Here is a 21,787-nt window from a genome sequence, read left to right as displayed (position 1 = left end):
CTCCAACATTGTTGGGAAAAACTTGTACTTGAAACCAGTGACTATTTTTATTATTCTGAGCCATTGTATTTGATGTCAATCAAAACCAGTTTGGGGTTTTTGGAGTCCTAATAGGAGTGATGCACATAGGTACAATTAAAAGCACAGTTTTTCCCCCATTCTCAACCTGGGTGATGCAGTTCTGGCTGCAGGAGTAACTCTTATGCTCAGGACTTCAGCAGTGGCTGGCAAAGCATGAGACTTTGACTAGATAAAAGCAATTAGCTGAGATATACCCCTAGACAGATTTCTCAGAAGTTTGATCCAAGGCATCAGGATGACCTGAGATGCTTGTTATAAATGCATCTTCTAGGCTTCCACCCTAGACATGAATGCTGAGACCAGCTCAGTTGTGGAGACCTTAACCCAGTGGTACTAGAGGAATTAAAGACACACACACAGAAATAAAGTGTCGAGTGGGAAATAAGGGGGCTGACAGCCTTCAGAGCTGAGAGCCTGGAACAGAGTTTTATCCACATATTTATTGACAGCAAGCCAGTGATAAGCATTGTTTCTGTAGATCATAGGTTAACTAAAATGGGAAACAAAGGGATGGGCCGAAAAAAAAGGATGGACTCTGGCTAGTTATCTGCAGCAGGAACATGTCCTTAAGGCACAGATCGCTCATGCTATTGTTTGTGGCTTAGGAACGCCTTAAGTGGTTTTCCGCCTTGGGTGAGCCAGGTGTTCCTTGCCCTCTTTCCGGTAAACCCACAACCTTCAGCATGGGCATCATGGCCATCATGAACATGTCACAGTGCTGCAGAGATTTTGTTTATGGCCAGTTTTGGGGCCAGTTTATGGCCAGATTTGGGGTCCTGTTCCCAACATGTTCCCCATTTTTGTTTTTGCAAGACTATAAAAGCAAAGGTGGCTTTATCACAGTGTGCTACTTCTTTCAGGAGTCAGGATCCGCATCTACAGACTGTACAAACACCAACAACACAGATTAAAAGCACAATCATCATTGAAATCACAGAGCTTCCAAGTGTTTTTGTCCAGTCTAATGGTTAATAGCTGCTAATCCATCTGTAGCTCCTTCAAGCATTCCAGTTCCTGGCATTAAGGTCAGGTGTGCCTGGGATACTTTAAATATTTGTTCTTTTAATTTTGAAATATCCAAAGACAAGTTTGTAGAGTGTCCTTCTAGATGTTTTTTATTCTTTCCCAAATTTTAATCTTATTAAGAGCCATGAATAGTTTCCACAAGTCCTTATGTTTAGCTCCTACAGCAGGCCATATCATTTGAGGTTGAGGTGCCGCTATATGGCCATGTTTCCAGATAATAGGAACTCTTGCCATACTTCTTACCATTTCTACCATCTGACAATTTTGTTTAGACCAGATGAACATAGTGTGGCCGTGGCATGCAGACTGAGAGGTGCAATTCAAGGTAAACATCCCCTTAGGGGACCAATCAATAATGATTCCATAGGAATCGTTGTGCAGCACTTCTGCCTGTTCTGCAATGCAATCTTCCCAAACAAGTACATTCATTATCTCTGGCCAGGTCCAATTCTGTTTACAAATAGGTTTTTGAGGGTGGTATGCCTCAATTATAGGAGTAGATTCATTTTGGTAAATACTGAGACCAGAAAGCATGTGTAACTGTGACATAGAGTGATTACATCCAGGCATTATTGCCAGCCAAGATTGATAAATATGCCCAATAAGTATAATTGTTCTCTGTGTCAGCCCTTGTTGAAGGAATACTCATGGCAGTGGTGATCACCGCTATCATAGCTATCATTAAATTACTCATTGTGATTGGTTATACCGCTTTCCTCAGTTTTTCTTCTGCCATCTGTGACACCTTCTTGATCTGTCCCCAGGTAGGTGACTGTGTTCGACAGGCATTGCTCGTGACAGTTGGAGTCTTCCTCAGCATCAGTCTTGATATGTCTGCAACCAGTGGGTCTTTGGGATCTTCCCAAAACCTCTTCCTGGGTATCTGGCTCTTAGTAAGGCTTTAGATGTCTCCATGGCACCCAAATTGGCTGTTGACTCGGTCCTGGAGAAATACAAGCATAACCTCTACCCCAAGTTATTATTTTACCTATTTCCCAACTTTTTGTTATGGGATCTCTCCACCAAACCAGTTGTTCTGCTTTTGTCTTTGCAGCTGGTTTCTGTAGATGCTGTTCGGCTGCTGATAGCATCTGGTCTTTAGGCAGGCTAAAAAAATTTACAGTCAATAATGCTAGATTCAGTTGCATATGTGGTGTCCCATAGTCCCTGTTTTCCCCCCTCTGCTTTTGCAATTGCTGTTTCAGGGAGAGATTCATTCTTTCCACTATGGCTTGTCCTTGAGAATTATATGGGATACCAGTAATGTGTTTAATATTCCATATAGAGAAAAATGTAACTAGAGCTTGGCTAGTATATACTGGGGCATTGTCTGTTTTAATAGAAGCTGGAATGCCCATACCACAAGGCACTGCCAAAGGTGATGTTTAACACAGGCAGAAGACTCTCCTGATTGGCATGTAGCCCAAATGAAGTGAGAAAAGGTGTCCACACATACATGTACATAAGCTAGTCTCCCAAATGAGGGAACATGTGGGACATCCATTTGCCAAATAAAATTAGGCTCCAATCCTTGAGGATTAACTCCTCCTGTGAAAGATGAGGAATGCACCATTTGGCAAGTTGGGCATTGCTGGATAATGGCTTTAGCTTCTTTCCAGGTAATGCAATATCTGTGTTTGAGACCAAAGGCTCAATTTAACATGGGTTAAATTGTGAAAGTGTCTAGCGTTAGATATTGCAGTAGCAACTAGGTGATCAGCCATCTGATTCCCTTCAGTTAAGGGTCCTGGAAGAGGTGTATGAGCCCTAATGTGAGTGATGTAAAAAGGGTGCATTCTACTCCTAACTGCTGTTTGCAATTGGGTAAATAAAGTCATCAGTTGTTCATCGGTATGAGATCATAACTGAGCATTTTCAATTAATTGTGTGGAATGAACCACGTATGAAGAATCAGAAATCACATCAATAGGCATATTAAAAGCAGTCAATACCTCAATTACAGCTACAAACTCCACTTTTTGAGCTGAAGTATACGGTGTCTGGAAAACTTTACCTTTCGAGCCAGAATAAGAAGCTTTACCATTACTAGACCCATCTGTAAAAACATTCTCAGCACCTTCAATTGGTTTAAATTTAGTTATTTTAGGGAGAATCCAATTAGTTGATTTCAAAAATTGAAACAGTTTTGTTTTTAGGAAAATGATTATCGAGAATACTCACAAAGTCAGCTAAATAGGTTTGCCAAGTAAGACTATGTATAAAAGCTTGCTGTATTTATGCCTTTGTGAGAGCGACAATAATTTTTCCAGGATCATATCCATATAATTTAACAATCCGAGTTCTCCCATTTCCTATCATAGTAGTGATTTGATCCAAATAAGGAATCGGAGTCCATGACTTAGTATGTGGAAGAAAAAGCCGCTCTACAAGATCTTGCTCTTGAACAATAACACCAGTAGGTGAATGCTGAGTTGAAAATATTAGCAAATCTAGAGCCTTCTCTGGATCTATTCTATTTATTTGAGTCTTATGCACTTGCTTTTCAATCAGCTGTAACTCTGCCTCAGCCTCCTTTGTTAATTGCCAAGGGCTAGTGAGACTAGAATCTCCTCTAAGGATAGAAAATAGATTACTTATGGCATAGGTAGGAATGCCTAGAGCAGGCCGTACCCAATTAATGTCCCCTAGTAATTTTTAAAAGTCATTTAATGTTTTCAATTGATTCCCTACATATGGTTACTTTCTGTGGCACTATTGTAGGGTCATTTACTAAGATTCGTCAAGTAGGAATAAGTCTGAATTTTGTCAGGAGCTATAATTAAACTGGCCTGAGAAATCGAGTTTTGCAAGTGATCATAACATTGGAGTAATATTTCTTGAGTGGGGGCAGCACAAAGTATATCATCCATATAATGAATAATGTAGTACTGTGAAAATTTTTTACGAGTAGGTTCAATTGCTTGCCCTACATATGTCTGGCAAATTGTTGGACTGTTTAACATGCCTTGTGGCAACACTTTCCAGTGAAAACGCTTAGCAGGCTGCAGGTTGTTTACCACAGGAATTGTAAATGGAAACTGTTCACAGTCTAGCTCAGCTAAGGGAATAGTAAAAAACAGTCTTTTAAATCTATGACTATTAAAGTCCAATTTTATGGAATCATAGCAGGAGAAGACAGTCCTGGCTGCAATGTCCCCATAGATTGTGTAACTGAATTAATGGCTCTTAAGTCAGTTAACATTCTCTATTTACCTGATTTTTTCTTAATTATGAAAACTGGAGAATTCCAAGGGGAAAATGTTGGAGCTATGTGTCCATTTTCTAATTGTTCAGTAACTGAGTCCTCCAAAGCCTCCAGTTTCTCTTTACTTAGCGGCCATTGTTCTATCCAAATTGGCTTATCTGTTAACCATTGTAAAGGTATAGGTTCTGGAGGCTTAACAATGGCCGCCATAAAAAATGATATACTAAACCTTGGTGGGAACTTTGTCTTTCCGCTTGAAGCAGTTCCTTCAAACCTTGCAAATTTTTTCCTAATCCTACACCAGGGACACACCCCATTTCATGCATCGTATGTTGACTTTGAGGACTATATCATTGCTCTGGAATTAGAACTTGTGCTCCCCATTGTTGTAATAAATCTCTCCCCCCAAAATGTATAGGTACAGAAGTTATAATTGGTTGAATAGTCGCAAGTTGTCCACTGGGACCTTCACAATGCAAAATATAACTACTTTGATATACTTCAGGGGCTCTACCAACTCCAACTATGTTAAATTGAGTGGATTGAATTGGCCACGTGGATGGCCAGTGCTGTAGAGAAATGATTGAAATGTCTGCTCCTGTATCTAACAAACCTTTAAATTTCTTTCCCTGAATAGTTATAGGATGTTTATCAGTAATTTGATTCACCCAATAAGCTGCTTTGCCTTGTTTATTAGTGCTTCCAAATCCTCCTGTTCGTTTAATTTCATTTTTCCCCATTCCCACATATGGCACAATCAGGAGCTGTGCTACACGCTATCCTGGCTCTGCTTTCCAGGGAACAGAAGTAGATATAACAATTTGAATTTCCCCATAGTAATCTGAATCAGTGACTCCTGTATGTACTTGCACTCCTTTAAATTTAAACTAGATCTACCTAGAAGTAATCCTATCATCCCCACTGGCAATAAATGACTGGAGGCAGCAATATTCTTTAACAGTCTCATTACAAAAAGAGAACCTGCTCCATATTGATTAATAGCTTGTTTAAATTCTTTGAGTAATTTAAAAGGAAAAGGGTCAAATGTAGCTATAATATTTCCCTGTTGATCTGGTGGGTGTATCCTAACAGAGACCTGCCAGGCTTCTAAATTATCCTCTCTTCTAGCTTGCTGAATTCCTGCCTGAATAGAACTGAGAGCAGTCACTCGAGGTGCTGCTTGAACAGTCACTGGGGCAACTACTTTTCACCCAGTGTCCTCCAGAAAAGAAAGATCTGGAGGATCAGACCACTCTTTTTCTTCAAAATAATGAGGGGGTGCAGAAGGGTAGGGACAAACCTCTCCCTCCTTTGCCGCTTTAGCTTTAGCTGGCAAACAATCCTGCTCTGTCACCTCTTCAGTTACTTCATTATACTTTCCTTCCTCCTCATTATCAGTGTGAAAAGGTTCCAAGGTGGAATGAACCAGGGCCCAAGCTTGTCCCATTGTTACCCTGATGCTTCCAAGCTCCCCTTCTTACTCACCACGGGGACTGCTTAAGAGTACTCGGGTGTCCTCCAGCTTAGTTCCACGTTCTTCAACAGTCACTCTGGCGACGCTTCAACCCAGGTTCCAGTCCCATGTATGGGCGCCATTTGCCGAGACCCGTCATGGAGATCCTACCCAGCGGCGCTAGAGGAATTAAAGACACACACACAGAAATATAGAGTGTGGAGTGGGAAATCAGGGGGCTCACAGCCTTCAGACCTGAGAGCCTCGAACAGAGTTTTATCCACATATTTATTGACAGCAAGCCAGTGATAAACATTGTTTCTATAGATTATAGATTAACTAAAATGGGAAACAAAGGGATGGGCCGAAACAAAGGGATGGTCGCTCTAGCTAGTTATCTGCAGCAGGAACATGTCCTTAAGGCACAGATCGCTCATGCTATTGTTTGTGGCTTAGGAATGCCTTAAGTGGTTTTCTGCCCTGGGTGGGCCAGGTTTCCTTGCCCTCATTCCAGTAAACCCACAACCTTCAGCATGAGCATCATGGCCATCATGAACATGTCACAGTGCTGCAGAGATTTTGTTTATGGCCAGTTTTGGGATCAGTTTATGGCCAGATTTGGGGGCCTGTTCCCAACACCTGAAATCAATCCCTTCAGATGATTTCTATGTCCAGGGAAAAGAGAAGCTCACTACCCTAAGGCCTTATTGCATCCAACCTTGCCTTTTCAGTATATATAGCAGCTTCTAGAGCTATTTTTACTACCTGTTTTTTAAGTTGTAAATCAATATCTTATAATTATATACATTTGCAAGGTCAAATAATGTTATAATTTGTGAATACAATGTAAAATAATGAAATCAAACAAATTAGCATATCTATCACCTCAAATACATATCTTTTTTTGTGGTGAGAACGTTTGAAATTTACTCTCAGCAATTTTGAAATGTACGCTAAAACTTATTCATCTTGTCTAAATGAGATTTTATACCCTTTGACAATCATCTCCATTTCCCCCATTCCCAGCCTCTGTAACCACCATTCTACTCTGTGCTTCTATGTGCTTGTTTTATGTTGCACAAATAAGTGAAAACTTGTGGAATTTGTCTTTCTGTGCCTAGCTTTTTTCACTTAGCATAATGTTCTCCAATTCCATTCATGCTGTCAGAAATGACAGAATTTCTTTCTTTTTAAAGGCTGTATAGTATTCCATTTTATTTATTTATTTATTTATTTATTTATTTATTTATTGAGACAGGGTCTCACTGTGTTGCCCAGGCTGGAGTGCAGTGGCGTGATCTCAGCTCACTGCAAGCTCTGCCTCCTGGGTTCACGCCATTCTCCTGCCTCAGCCTCATGAGTAGCTGGGACTACAGGCGCATGCCACCACGCCCAGCTAATTTTTGTATTTTTAGTAGAGACGGGGTTTCACCGTGTTAGCCAGGATGGTCTTGATCTTCTGACCTCGTGATCTGCCTGCCTCAGCCTCCCAAAGTGCTGGGATTACAGGCATGAGCCACTGCACCTGGCCCCTCTGTTGTTTTATAAACCACATTTCCTCTATCCATTTGTCTGTTGGAGGACACTTAGGTTGGTTCTATCACTTGGCTATTGTGAATAGTGTCACAGTGAACATGGAAGTGCAGCCATCTCTTTGACGAACTGATTTCAGATGTTTTGGGTAAATATCCAGAAGTGAGACTGCTGGATCATGTAGTAATTCTGTTTTTAGTTTTTTGAGGAACCTCCCTACCATTTTCCACAATGGTTGTACTAATTCACATTCCTACCAATACTTCTTAAGTCTAGTATTTAGTTGGGTAAAATAAGGCCTACCTCTATAAAAAGTCAAATGGTAGAAAGCACTCTATGATTAATGCCAAATTCAATAAGTGCTTGTGGAAGAAGGGTTCACTACAGGCCTGAATCAAAGATTTTATGGAGAAAAGACAGGCAAACATTTCCAAAGAGCGTCTGAATTCCTGTGTTCCAATCTGGACCAAATCCAAGGGTATTAATTCAACATGTTTTCTATATCTACATCCTGCAGAGTATCCAAGATGAAGGAGAATGTTAAACAGAATAGAAAACAAAGAGAAAGCATAGACAAAATCAAAGTCAAGGTGGCCAACACACGGAAACAGGCTCTGCAGGAGCAATTCGATGAATGGATTCTAGACCCTAAAGGAATGATTCCTAAGTCAGTGGTAAGAAAATTGGGGGTATATGTGAAAGGTAGTTGGGGTAAGTGGTAAAAGGGCAATTGCTAGAATACTGAGTAGCATACTAGAAGCCTCCCTTGAAATTTTCAGTATTGCTGAGGTAAGTCTTGACCTGTCTGGTCTGTGAGTGTTGATTCCTTCAATTTCTTTTGAGCATTACAAAAAAAAAAAAAAATTCTGGCTAGATTTCTAAAATCTTGACTCTGGCTGAGGTTCCCAAACTCATCATTATAAACCAACATATGTTTCATTTGTTTGTTTGTTGTGTTTGCGTTTGTACGTGTGACTACTTCTGTGAGACCTGCAAGACCGTCTCTTAGTGCTAAAGAACAACTGTACTCTGAGAGTTAAATGCTTTCTCTTAAGTGTATATGGATTTGGAAATACTTTTTCATTAGATACAATGCTAAGCATATTTTCAGTTTAAAGTGAATGATTAAAAACAGATTAAAGAAGACAAGCCACAGACTGGGAGAAAATATTAGCAGAAGACATATCTGGTTGGGTGTGGTGGCTCATACCTATAATCCCAGCATTTTGGAGGCCTAGGTGGGAGGATTTCTTGAGGCCAGGAATTCGAGACCAGCCTAGCCAATATAGGGAGACCCTACTTTTAGGAAGAAATTAAAAATTATCTAGGCTGTGGTTCCAGCTTCTTGGGTGGCTGAGGTGGGAGGATTGCTTGAGTCCAGGAGGTCGAAGCTGCACTGAGCCATGATCATGCCACTGCACTCCAGCCTGGGGAACAGAGAGGGACTCTGTCTCTTAAAAACAAAACAACAACAACAAAAATATATGTATATATGTGATATATATATCACACATGCATGCACACACATGGTGGGGGAGCTCTTTGTACTTTGTGCTCAATTTTCCTGTGCACTTAAAACTTCTCTAAAAAATAAAATGTTTTTAAAAATGGACTAAGAAGAACTTGGAAATTTCATTTTTAGTAACTGAAGAATGAGAAAGTATAGAGGATTCTTTGGATGGCCAAAGTGCTTGCCAAAAGTGCCTTAGCTCCATCATGCCGTGTCTGAGAGTTGCTAGAAATGTCCCTTGGAGGGGGCAAAATGGGGTCACTGTGAGCATCCAAATCCTAATCACACAAAAAGGTTGGGAATCATTGAGAATATATGTGTAAAATAACTTTATATACCCTTAAGTATTCTAAGAGGAGACTTCAAAAAGTGTGTGGAAAAATTGAATTAAAAGATAATAAAAAATATAAACTTTGTATCTCAACATAAGCTCCATCAGGCTGGGCGCCATGGCTCAGGCCTGTAATCCCAGCACTTTGGGAGGTTGAGGCAGAAAGGATCTCTTGTGCCCACGAGTGCAAGACCAGCCTGGCCAACATGGTGAAACCCTGTCTCAAATGCTAGCTTGGTGCAGAAGTAATTGTGGTTTTTGCCATTACTTTTTAAATGGCAAATAAATAAATAAAAAGAGGCTCTATCAAGTTTAAGACACTTGTAAGTGATGATACCAGCCATTTAGTCCATCCCTAAAGAACTGAGGGTCCTAGGAATTTAACCATTTCAATGCAGTCTTTTTTGCATTATTAACTGATGAAAAATAGGTGTCCTTTAATGATTTTTTTTAAGATTGGAAAATAAAAATTCAGAAGGAGCTAAATGAGTACTGTAAGGTGGATGCCTGATGATTTCTCATTGAAACTCTCACAAAATTGTTCTTGTTTTGTTAGTGGAGATGGGTGTTGCTATTTTGTCCAGGCTGGCACAAACTCATAGTTCTTCTACCTTAGCCTCCTGAGTAGCTGGGACTACAGGTGTGTGCCACTGTGCCCAGCTTGCCCTTGTTTGATGAGAAGAATGAGCAAGAGCATTGTTATGGTGGAGAAGGACTCTCTGGTGAAGCTTTCCCAGCATTTTTTTTGCTAAAGCTTTAGCTAGTGTTTCTCAGAACACTCTTATAGTAAACAGATGTTATTGTTCTTTGGTCTTCCAGAAAGTTAATAAGCAAAATGCCTTGAGCATCCCAAAAACTGTTGCCATGACCTTTGCTCTTGATCAGTCTGCTTTTGCTTTGACAGGACCACTTCCACCTCTTGGTAACCAACCGTTGCTTTGATTGTGCTTTGTCTTCAGGATCATACTGGTAAAGCCATGTTTCCTCTCCTGGTACAATTCTTGGAAGAAATGCTTCAGGATCTTCATCCCACTTGTTTAAAATTTCCATTTGAAGCTCTGTTCTTGTCTGCATCTGATCTGGGTGCAATGGTTTTGGCACCCATTGACTGGAATTTTTTTCAACTTTAATTTTTCAGTCAGAATTGTGTAAGCAGAGCCAACTGAGATGTCTATGTGTTGGCTATTGCTTCTGCTGTTAATTTTTAGTCCTCTTCAATAAGGGCATGAGTAAGATGATTTTTTTTCTTGCAAATTGGTGTGGATAGTCTGCGCCATGGGCTTTATCTTCAACATCATTTCATCCTTTCTTAAAATGAATTATCCATTTGTAAACTGCTGATTTCTTTGGAGCATTGTCCCCATAAACGCTTCATAAAACACCAGTGATTTCACCATTCTTCCCGCCAAGCTTCACCATAAATTTAATGTTTTTGCTTCAATTTTAGCAGAATTCATGTTGCTCTAATAGGGGCTCTTTTCAAACTGATGTCTTATCCTTTTTAATTCTTCAAGCTAGATCTTGTTCAGATACAACAAGTTATGACAAGTTTATTTTGGTGCAAAAAAAATTGAAATCCATGCATATTTTTTGCATAATACACATTTTCCATGAACTTTTTGAAGACCCCCTTGTAGAAAGTACATGTGACTTATTACTATTTCTGTCCTTGGGTTGGAAAGATCACCCAATACTAAAATAGAAAGACTATAGATGGCTTTTAGTCTAAAATAACAAATATGTGGTAACTGAGGAGTGGCATATGGTTTCTTTCTTTTTTTCCTCTTTTGATTTGCAGATTCAGAATGTTCTTCATGAATTCTTTCAAAATCCAGATTTCAAGCTTGGTAAGTCTGCCTATTACTCTGACATTTTTATTTTTATTTCTTTTTTGGGTGGGGGACACTGAATTCAGATGAAGATTCAACATGAGACGGATGTTATTCAAAGCTCTTGCAGGTGCAATTAGACTCTTCCATGCTGTCCAGATACAGAATGTATAACAGCAGAAAAGCAATCTGTGATTCTCAATCCTTTTAGTCTGGTGTCCATTTTATTACTAGTACTCTGCAATGCTCTTTTATTATCCTATGACATTCCTAGAAAATACTTCTTACATACACAGAATTTTAAAAGAAAGATATGATGTCATAACTGTGATATAAAGGAGAAATAAAAGTAAAAGCGTAAGAAAATTATATGCACTGGCCAGGCGCGGTGGCTCATGCTAAGATTTACCAGAGTTGAACACTGCCTCCGTAAATTCCTTAGTTTGAATTTCCTTGACTCTACTCACTCTTATATCCTACACCTTTACTATAGCCCTCCTGGGGTCATTCTCTGTTTCTCAAATGTTGTTTCTTGAGTTCCCTTTTCATGTTACATAAATTTCCCTGGATAATCTCATCCAGTTCTGTTACTATATATACTAGGATTAAGACTTCTTCAGAGGCCGGGCACAGTGGCTCACGCCTGTAATCCCAGCACATTGGGAGCCCGAAATGGGCGGATCACTTAAGGTCAGGAGTTTGAGACCAGCCTGGCCAACATAGTGAAAGACTGTCTCTACTAAAATACAAAAATTAGCCAGGCATGGTGGCAGTTGTCCGTAATCTCAGTTACTTGAGAGGCTGAGGCAGGAGAATCACTTGAACCTAGGAGGCGGAGGTTGCAGTGAGCCAAGATCACACCACTGCATTCCAGCCTGGGTGACAGGGTGAGACTCCTTCTAAAAAAAAAAAAGAAGAAAGAAAGAAAATTATATGCACTGTATTTCAATATATAAATGCTTTGTTACAACTTCGCTAGAAGACATAATAGAGTAGTCAGACATTTCTACCTACTTATAATGTACCTTTAGATATAAGAAAAGTAAAATTATATACAATTGACCATTTTATTTGTTTTTGACATTTTGGAATAGGGCAAAATGAATATATATACATAGAATTCCCAGAAATGCAGACTGACACAGGTGTGTTGTATTCGAATTCAGATACAATTTATATATTTTTTTATTAATTTTTTTTGCACACAAAAACAATAAACATTTTCTAAAAATACATACAAACAAAAAGATGCGTATCAAACATATTAGGAAGGTTGCACATGGGAAGACGGGGAATAGAAATGGGGAGTGGGAATCAAAATAAATGAGAGAGGGACTTTATATGGATCAGTGATAATAACTCAATCCTCTATTTGAAGAAGAAGGAGAAGGAAGAGGAAGAAAAAGAAAGTGGGAGAAAGGATCAGAAAGGGAGGAAAATAGGAAAAATTAGAGTATGACTCCAGGATAGACCTGTTTTGTTGTCACTGAGTTGGTTGGTTGGTTTGTCTGTTGTATTTTTCATATGTTTCGCCATGTTGGCCAGACTGGTCTCGAACTCCTAGCCCGAAGTGATCAACCCGCCTCGGCCCCTCAGAGTGCCGGGACCACAGGCGTGAGCCACCACGTCCAGCCCCCAGATTGCTTCTGGCCTCCGTGGTATACCTCCCAGACGGGGCGGTCGGGCAGAGGCGCTCCCCACATCCCAGACGGGGTGGCCGGGCAGAGGCGCTCCTCACTTCTTCCCGGACGGACGGGGCGGCCGGGCAGAGGCGCTCACTTCCCAGACGGGGCGGCCGGGCAGAGGCGCTCCTCACTTCTTCCCGGACAGGGTGGCCGGGCAGAGGCGCTCCTCACTTCCCAGACGGGGCGGCCGGGCAGAGGCGCTCCTCACTTCCCAGACGATGGGTGGCCGGGCAGAGGCGCTCCTCACTTCCCAGACGGGGCGGCCGGGCAGAGGCGCTCCCCACTTCCCAGACGATGGGTGGCCGGGCAGAGGCGCCCCTCACTTCCCAGACGATGGGTGGCCGGGCAGAGGCGCCCCTCACTTCCCAGACGATGGGTGGCCGGGCAGAGGCGCCCCTCACTTCCCAGACCATGGGTGGCCGGGCAGAGGCGCCCCTCACTTCCCACTTCCCAGACAAGGCAGCCGGGCAGAGGCGCTCCTCAATTCTTCCCGGACGGGGCGGCCGGGCAGAGGCGCTCCTCACTTCTTCCCGGACGGGGCGGCCGGGCAGAGGCGCTCCTCACTTCTTCCCGGACGGGGCGGCCGGGCAGAGGCGCTCCTCACTTCTTCACGGACGGGGCGGCCGGGCAGAGGCGCTCCTCACTTCTTCCCAGACGGGGCGGCCGGGCAGAGTCGCTCCTCACCTCCCAGACGATGGGTGGCCCGGCAGAGGCGCTCCTCACCTCCCAGACGATGGGTGGCCGGGCAGAGGCGCTCCTCACCTCCCAGATGATGGGTGGCCGGGCAGAGGCGCTCCTCACCTCCCAGACGGGGCGGCGGCCGGGCAGGGGCTGCAATCCCAGCACCCTGGTAGGCCAAGGCAGGCGGTTGGGAGGCGGAGGCTGCTGCGAGCCAAGACCACGGCCACCGCACTCCAGCCCGGGCCACACGGAGCACCGAGTGAGCGAGACTCCGCCCGCAGTCCCAGCACTTCGGGAGGCCGAGGCGGGCAGAGCACTCGGGATCAGGAGCCGGAGAGCAGCGTGGCCAACATGGCGAAACCGCGCCTGCAGCCAAAGGAGGAAAAGCAGGCTGGCGAGCGCTGGCAGTCCCAGGCAGTCCGCGGTGCGGGGCAGCAGCGAGCCGAGTAGATTACATGCAGCCTGGGCCACAGAGGGAAAAGAAAGAAAGAAGGAAGGAAGGAAGGAAGGAAGGAAGGAGGGAGGGAGGGAGGGAGGGAAGGAAGGAGGAAGGGAGGAAGGAAGGAAGGAAGGAAGGAAGGAAGGAAGGAAGGAAGGAAGGAGAGAGATACAATTTATATTACTCCCTGTTACACAAGTCCTGAAATGGTGAACAACTCTTGGCAAAGTTCCAGAATTAAAGTATAATTCTCCCTCAAATTTTCATAGAAGTTATATTCTTGGAAAATTCCACAGCAAAATTATATTCTGCATTTATATGTAAAATAGAGTTGGGTTCTAGGTTCAAAATTATTATAATCAGGTTTTTCATCTACTTGAATGTCCTGCAGAAGGGGGAAAGTCTATTGTGCAGGAATTACATGAGTTCTGCCTCTGCTCCTATTCCTCATCACTGTGGCAATAAAAACTCACCCAAATATTTCCACCATGCTCCCTGGGAGGAAAGGAGGACAGCACCACCCCTATGGAGAGTCACAGATTATGATGCTTTTGTTTTCAGAAAGATTTCCCTATATGAAATTAGGTGGGGAAAAAAAAAAACCTCACTTGTCCCATAGGAACGAGAGTTTGGGTTTTGAGATTTACATAATTAATATCCAGTAGATTTTTTTCCAATTGATTATTTGACTACTTTTGTTACATTCACAACAATACACTGTCTGAAGTCTGTTGTCACTTTTAAAAATAAAATATGCTTCCCGTCTTCCTGATCACTAATCTCCAGGCATGATTTGGGCCTTACTGACAACCTTTTCTCCTTCTACCTGTTCTCACATTTTCCAAAAACCGTAATTCTTCAGTCAGCTCATCCTTTACTCTTGTTTCAAAAAATCATTGAAATAACTTCATTTATTTTTGAATGAGGGTACAGAAGGAGTGAGTTAAGAGAACTCAATTTGGGGTCCTGATAAAATTACAGAAATTCCAGAGCATTCCAATTGACAGTGATTGTTTCTTCTCTCACCTCCTATACTACAGTATTTATTTTCTGTACTATTCATTCGGTCAATATTCATTGAGCTCTCACTTAGTTCCAGATACTGTAATGAGTTAGAGAATGCAAAGAGGACTGACAAGACATGTTTCCTACCCTTAAGTTGCTCAAACTCCAGTCAGAGACAGACAGACAGGTATACTTAATAGCAACTGTTACATTTGCATAATCATCTGGAGCTTGGGGGAAGGTCTGGGATGGAAATGTCTGCATCTAATGCATACGTTTATATGAAAATTTATATAGTCCTCCTATGGCCACAATAACTGATATCTCATAATTAGCACTTACCAAATTCAAGAGTGATTGAAAAATCTTTTCTATGCCCTTGTGCCAACCCATGATAGGCAGGAAGAGTTACTATTAGAAGTAGGAGAGGAAGCCAGTGTATAGTTCTTTCATCATGAGCTTTCATACAATTTATGTATTTTTCTCTTGTAAGGTCAATAAGGATTACATAAATTGTCATATCAAATGAAGGTTTAAAAATCTGTATTTGAACTAACTGTTATATTCATCATTACTGATCACTTTAATTTATGAAACTCTTTTTTCTTGGTTTTTGTGATATCGTTCTCTTGATTTTTTTCTTCTATTTTTGATCACCTTTTAGTGTTTTTGTTTCTTGACTCTTCTTTTGCTCACACCTTAAATTTTGTTTTCCAGAGTTTCCTTTTAGGCTTTCTTGTCACTATACACACTATACACATTCTCTGGGTTTTCTTATTCAAGTCCATGACTGCAGCTGATGACTCCCAATCTATATATACATTACAAACTTTCCCTGAGCCCCAGATCCTATTTGAAAAAAAAGCTACTATGAGTGGTAAATGAAAAAGCAAGTTGCACATCAAAATGATCATATTTATAAATAGAAAAACAAAAGGTACATATATATATATGCATTTGTACACATACAGAAATGCATAGAAAGGTTGCTGGAAGGATGATAAATTGTTGACAGTGGTTACCTCTGGGGCAGAGAGGAGTGAGAGTGCTGATGGGAAGTAGAGAAAAAGGAAGATATTCATGTTTTGTTGCTTATATTTTTGTATTATTTGAATTTGTTAATGAAAAGAACATTTTTATGCGTTATTTAAGAAACATTAAAGACAAAATAAAGTTTTTAAAAAGAAAGCTTGCAGAAGTGTTTTGTTTTAGGACCTGCTAGCATAAATCAACAGAGATGTTTTTGTAGCCTTTTATACTATTGATGTGCATATTTATTTCTGCTTTATCCCAATCCAGACATTAAAAATATAGGCTCTTTTTTTTTTAGTATTTGGTTTGCTTGCTCAGCCAGGAAAAGTAATAATTTTGTAGTATTTGGTATGTTACCCAACTATATGTAATTCACCTTGTTGTAATTATAGATAGACATTAGCTAATAAATAATTTTATGTTCTTTTAAAGCACTATAGTATAAATATCAAATGTATATTACAACCAAACTAACTAGCAAACAATCTTCATTCCATAAATAGGATCACACTGCAAACAACTGGATATTACTGACTCAACAGAACCAAGATTGAACAAAATGGAATTTACAGAAGTAAGAGTTACATTATTTAATGTTTGAATTGAATTATTTTGCCAGTCTCAATTGTCTGTTGGTGGCTGTCACACATCATTAAATTAGTATTAAATGAAAGCACAAAACTTATTTTATACATTCTAAAATATGTACTTTAAAATATTTCAACTCCTCTGAAATTTTACAATTTCTTTCAATCAGTATCACGCATGATGTGAGAGTATAAAAAACTTCCACTGATACCTTCTGGTAAGATCAAGAAAAACCAGCATCTTATATTCAGTGAAATCTGGTTATTCAAACAATAATGAGATCTAAAACTTACAAAACCTTTCCTATGGGCCAGGTATCATACATGAACTTGGTTAACCCTCTCAGCAACACTTTCCTCTGCTTTTACAGATGAAGACACCAAGATGTAGAAAGGTTAAATAACTTGCACACTGCTTAACAATTAGTAAAACTGGGGAAATTTGTATTCAGTCAGTTTGGTTTCAAAATCTACATAATATTGCATATGAAAAAGTATGATTCTATTGTAATAGAATAAGTGAAATAAGCAATTTAATGGTACCAGAGTCCTAAGTCTTCCACAGCCTACTTATGTATTTTTTTCATGTTTCTCCATTTCCCCTTGTTTTTCTCTGATGAGTCAAGGTAACTTTCTGTTTCTCTTTTCATACATCTTTGCACAACTGAAAGTGAAGATTATGCACTATATACAGTTCCAAAGTTCTGTATGAGGGATTTCTGGAATTCTTTTAAAAATTATTGTATAGATAAGAATTTGGCAAATTCTACCTCAGTTATGTTCTAACTGTGTTTTCTTAGATTCTGTGTTTGTCTATTTGTTATCCATTACTCACAAGGCCAAACTAATGGCCAAAGTTGTTTATTATTCCCCTGTGATCCAGAACCCATACTATGAACCATCTCCTTACTAATTCTCACACACTGAGCTGATATTTCTCCTGCTCTAAATCAACCCAGGACCAGGTACCAGACAACCAGAGATAGCCCTTGTGCCTCAGAGTCTGCCAGAATTATTCAAACCAGCCAATCCTCAACTGTTTAATCTGTCGTGGCTTACATTTCTGGAAACTCCAGTAAGGATTCTGGCTTAGGCTGTCCCTTTGCTCCTTTCTGTTCTGCCTCCTGACCCAAACCTGGTGCTTCCCCTGTGGCCCTGCATGGTGTAGTATGCTTTCTTCACTCGGAAGTCTTAAGTAATAAAAATTTTTTTTCAGTGGCATTAGCCTCTCCATGTCATCACTCAGTCACTTCCATAAATTAAAATTCCACAGATACAAATGAGACAAGCTACTGGAAGAAAAATACACAGAGGAACAAATGGTAGTATTAAAATTGTTCATGAAAAGTCAAAGCTTCATCTCTTTAATACAGTAATAAACATAACATATTTCTTTGCAAGGGACTGATGTTCAGTGGTACTTGCCTATTTGCCTTATATTAGTTTCCCTAAAAGTGCGCAAGTTACAACATTTTCCTATTTTTTTCATTATAAAAGTAGGCTGGATGCGGTGGCTTACGCCAATGACTAGGGAGGCTGAAGCAAGAGGATTGCTTAAGGCCAGGAGTTTGGGACCAACCTGGGCAACACAGTGAGACCCTCATGTCTAAAAACAATTATAAAATATATTAATTTTATGATATGTGAATTATGTCTCCATAAAAGATAATATAAGTTCATTATAGAAATTTAAAGACATAAAAATGTAAAGAAGTAAAAAATTTTAAATCCACAATTTACCACCAATAAAAGCCACTGTTAACACTATTTTTTGTATAATAATAATAGCTGAAAAAAAAAGGGGTGGAGCCAAGATGGCCGAATAGGAACAGCTCCGGTCTCCAGCTCCCAGCCCCAGCGACACAGAAGACGGGTGATTTCTGCATTTCTGCTTGAGGTACCGGTTTCATCTCACTAGGGAGTGCCTAACAGTGGGTGCAGGACAGTCGGTGAAGTGCACTGTGCGCGAGCTGAAGCAGGGCGAGGCATTGCCTCACTCGGGAAGCGCAAGGGGTCAGGGAGTTCCCTTTCCTAGTCAAAGAAAGGGGAAGCAGACGGCACCTGGAATATCAGGTCAGTCCCATCCTAATACTGCGCTTTTCCAACGGGCCTGGAAAACGGCACACTAGGAGATTGTGTCCCGCACCTGGCTCGGAGGGTCCTATGCCCACGGAGTCTCGCTAATTGCTAGCACAGCAGTCTGAGATCAAGCTGCGAGGCGGCAGCGAGGCTGGGGGAGGGGCGCCCGCCATTGCCCAGGCTTGCTTAGGTAAACAAAGCAGCCAGGAAGCTCGAACTGGGTGGAGCCCACCACAGCTCAAGGAGGCCTGCCTGCCTCTGTAGGCTCCACCTCTGGGGGCAGGGCACAGACAAACAAAAACTCTGCAAGAACTTCCACAGACTTAAATGTCCCTGTCTGACTGACAGCTTTGAAGAGAGTAGTGGTTCTCCCAGCATGCAGCTGGAAATCTGAGAACGGTCAGACTGCCTCCTAAAGTGGGTCCCTCACCCCTGAGCAGCCTAACTGGGAGGCACCCCCCCAGTAGGGACAGACTGACACCTCATTCAACCCGGTACTTCTCTGAGACAAAACTTTCAGAGGAACTATCAGACAGCTGAATTTGTGGTCTCACGAAAATCCGCTGTTCTGCAGCCACCGCTGCTGACATCCAGCCAAACAGGGTCTGGAGTGCACCTCTAGTAAACTCCAACAGACCTGCAGCTGAGGGTCCTGTCTGGTAGAAGGAAAACTAACAAACAGAAAGGACATCCACACCAAAAACCCATCTGTACGTCACCATCATCAAAGACAAAAAGTAGATAAAACCACAAAGATGGGGAAAAAACAGACCAAAAAAACTGGAAACTCTAAAAAACAGAGCATCTCTCCTCCTCCAAAGGAACGCAGTTCCTCACCAGCAACGGAACAAAGCTGGATGGAGGATGACTTTGATGAGTTGAGAGAAGAAGGCTTCAGACAATCAAACTACTCTGAGCTACGAGAGGAAATTCAAAACAACAGCAAAGAAGTTAAAAACTTTGAAAAAAAAATTAGAAGAATGGATAACTAGAATAACCAATGGAGAGAAGGGCTTCAAGGAGCTGATGGAGCTGAAAGCCAAGTTTCGAGAACTACGCGAAGATTGCAGAAGCCTCAGTAGCAGATGCGATCAACTGGAAGAAAGGGTATTGCTGATGGAAGATGAAATGAATGAAATGAAGAGAGAAGGGAAGTTTAGAGAAAAAAGGATAAAAAGAAATGAACAAAGCCTCCAAGAAATTTGGGACTATGTGAAAAGACCAAACGTACGTCTGATTGGTGTACCTGAAAATGATGGGGAGAATGGAACCAAGTTGGAAAACACTCTGCAAGATATTATCCAGGAGAACTTCCCCAATCTAGCAAGGCAGGCCAGCATTCAGATTCAGGAAATACAGAGAACGCCACAAAGATACTCCTCGAGAAGGGCAACTCCAAGACACATTATTGTCAGATTCACCAAAGTTGAAATGAAAGAAAAAATGTTAAGGGCAGCCAGAGAGAAAGGTCGGGTTACCCACAAAGGGAAGCCCATCAGACTAACAGCTGATCTCTCTGCAGAAACTCTACAAGCCAGAAGAGAGTGGGGGCCGATATTCAACATTCTTAAAGAAAAGAATTTTCAACCCAGAATCTCCTATCCCGCCAAACTAAGCTTCATAAGTGAAGGAGAAATAAAACACTTTACAGACAAGCAAACGCTGAGTGATTTTGTCACCACCAGGCCTGCCCTAAAAGAGCTCCTGAAGGAAGCACTAAACATGGAAAGGAACAACCGGTACCAGCCACTGCAAAAACATGCCAAATTGTAAAGACCATCGAGACTAGGAAGAAACTATAGCAACTAACAAGCAAAATAACCAACTAACATCATAATGACAGGATCAGATTCACACATAACAATATTAACGTTAAATGTAAATGGGCTAAATGCTCCAATCAAAAGACACAGACTGGCAAACTGGATAAGGAGTCAGGACCCATCAGTGTGCTGTATTCAGGAAACCCATCTCACGTGCAGAGACACACATAGACTCAAAATAAAGGGATGGAGGAAGATCTATCAAGCAACTGGAAAACAAAAAAAGGCAGGGGTTGCAATCCTAGTCTCTGATAAAATAGACTTTAAACCAACAAAGATCAAAAGAGACAAAGAAGGCCATTACATAATGGTAAAGGGATCAATTCAACAAGAAGAGCTAACTATCCTAAATACATATGCACCCAACACAGGAGCACCCAGATTCATAAAGCAAGTCCTGAGTGACCTACAAAGGGACTTAAACTCCCATACAATAATAATGGGAGATTTTAACACCCCACTGTCAGCATTAGACAGATCAACGAGACAGAAAGTTAACAAGGATATCCAGGAATTGAACTCAGCTCTACATAAAGTGGACCTAATAGACATCTACAGAACTCTCCACCCCAAGTCAACAGAATATACATTTTTTTCAGCACCACACCACACCTATTCCAAAATTGACCACATAGTTGGAAGTAAAGCTCTCCTCAGCAAATGTAAAAGAACAGAAATTATAACAAACTGTCTCTCAGACCACAGTGCAATCAAACTAGAACTCAGGATTAAGAAACTCACTCAAAACCGCTCTACTACATGGAAACTGAACAACCTGCTCCTGAATGACTATTGGGTACATAATGAAATGAAGGCAGAAATAAAGATGTTCTTTGAAACCAACGAGAACAAAGACACAACATACCAGAATCTCTGGGACACATTCAAAGCAGTGTGTAGAGGGAAATTTATAAAACTAAATGCCCACAAGAGAAAGCAGGAAAGATCCAAAATTGACTCCCTAACATCACAATTAAAAGAACTAGAAAAGCAAGAGCAAACACATTCAAAAGCTAGCAGAAGGCTAGAAATAACTAAAATCAGAGCAGAACTGAAGGAAATAGAGACACAAAAAACCCTTCAAAAAATTAATGAATCCAGGAGCTGGTTTTTTGAAAAGATCAACAAAATTGATGGACCGCTAGCAAGACTAATAAAGAAGAAAAGAGAGAAGAATCAAATAGATGCAATAAAAAACGAAAAAGGGGATATCACCACCGATCCCACAGAAATACAATCTACCATCAGAGAATACTACAAACACCTCTATGCAAATAAACTAGAAAATCTAGAAGAAATGGATAAATTCCTCGACAAATACACCCTCCCAAGACTAAACCAGGAAGAAGTTGAATCTCTGAATAGACCAATAACAGGTTCTGAAATTGTGGCAATAATCAATAGCTTACCAACCAAAAAGAGTCCAGGACCTGATGGATTCACAGCCGAATTCTACCAGAGGTACAAGGAGGAACTGGTACCATTCCT

The 21,787-nt window shown here is 41.1% G+C and overlaps 1 protein-coding gene across 1 annotated transcript in view; it reads left to right on the top strand.

Moving 5' to 3' along the window:
- The window catches only part of EFCAB5 (EF-hand calcium binding domain 5), a 165,155-nt gene that overhangs the window by 50,186 nt on the left and 93,182 nt on the right, over positions 1–21,787 (top strand). Inside the window, exons 5-7 of the mRNA XM_003277076.2 lie at positions 7,816–7,972; positions 10,938–10,986; positions 16,314–16,384. Of these exons, the coding sequence (XP_003277124.1) occupies positions 7,816–7,972; positions 10,938–10,986; positions 16,314–16,384 (277 nt within the window). The remainder of the gene's footprint in view (positions 1–7,815; positions 7,973–10,937; positions 10,987–16,313; positions 16,385–21,787) is intronic.

Source organism: Nomascus leucogenys, chromosome 19, assembly GCF_006542625.1.
Source record: "Nomascus leucogenys isolate Asia chromosome 19, Asia_NLE_v1, whole genome shotgun sequence".
Classification (NCBI taxonomy): Eukaryota; Metazoa; Chordata; class Mammalia; order Primates; family Hylobatidae; genus Nomascus; species Nomascus leucogenys.
This window is presented reverse-complemented; position numbering and strand designations above follow the sequence as displayed.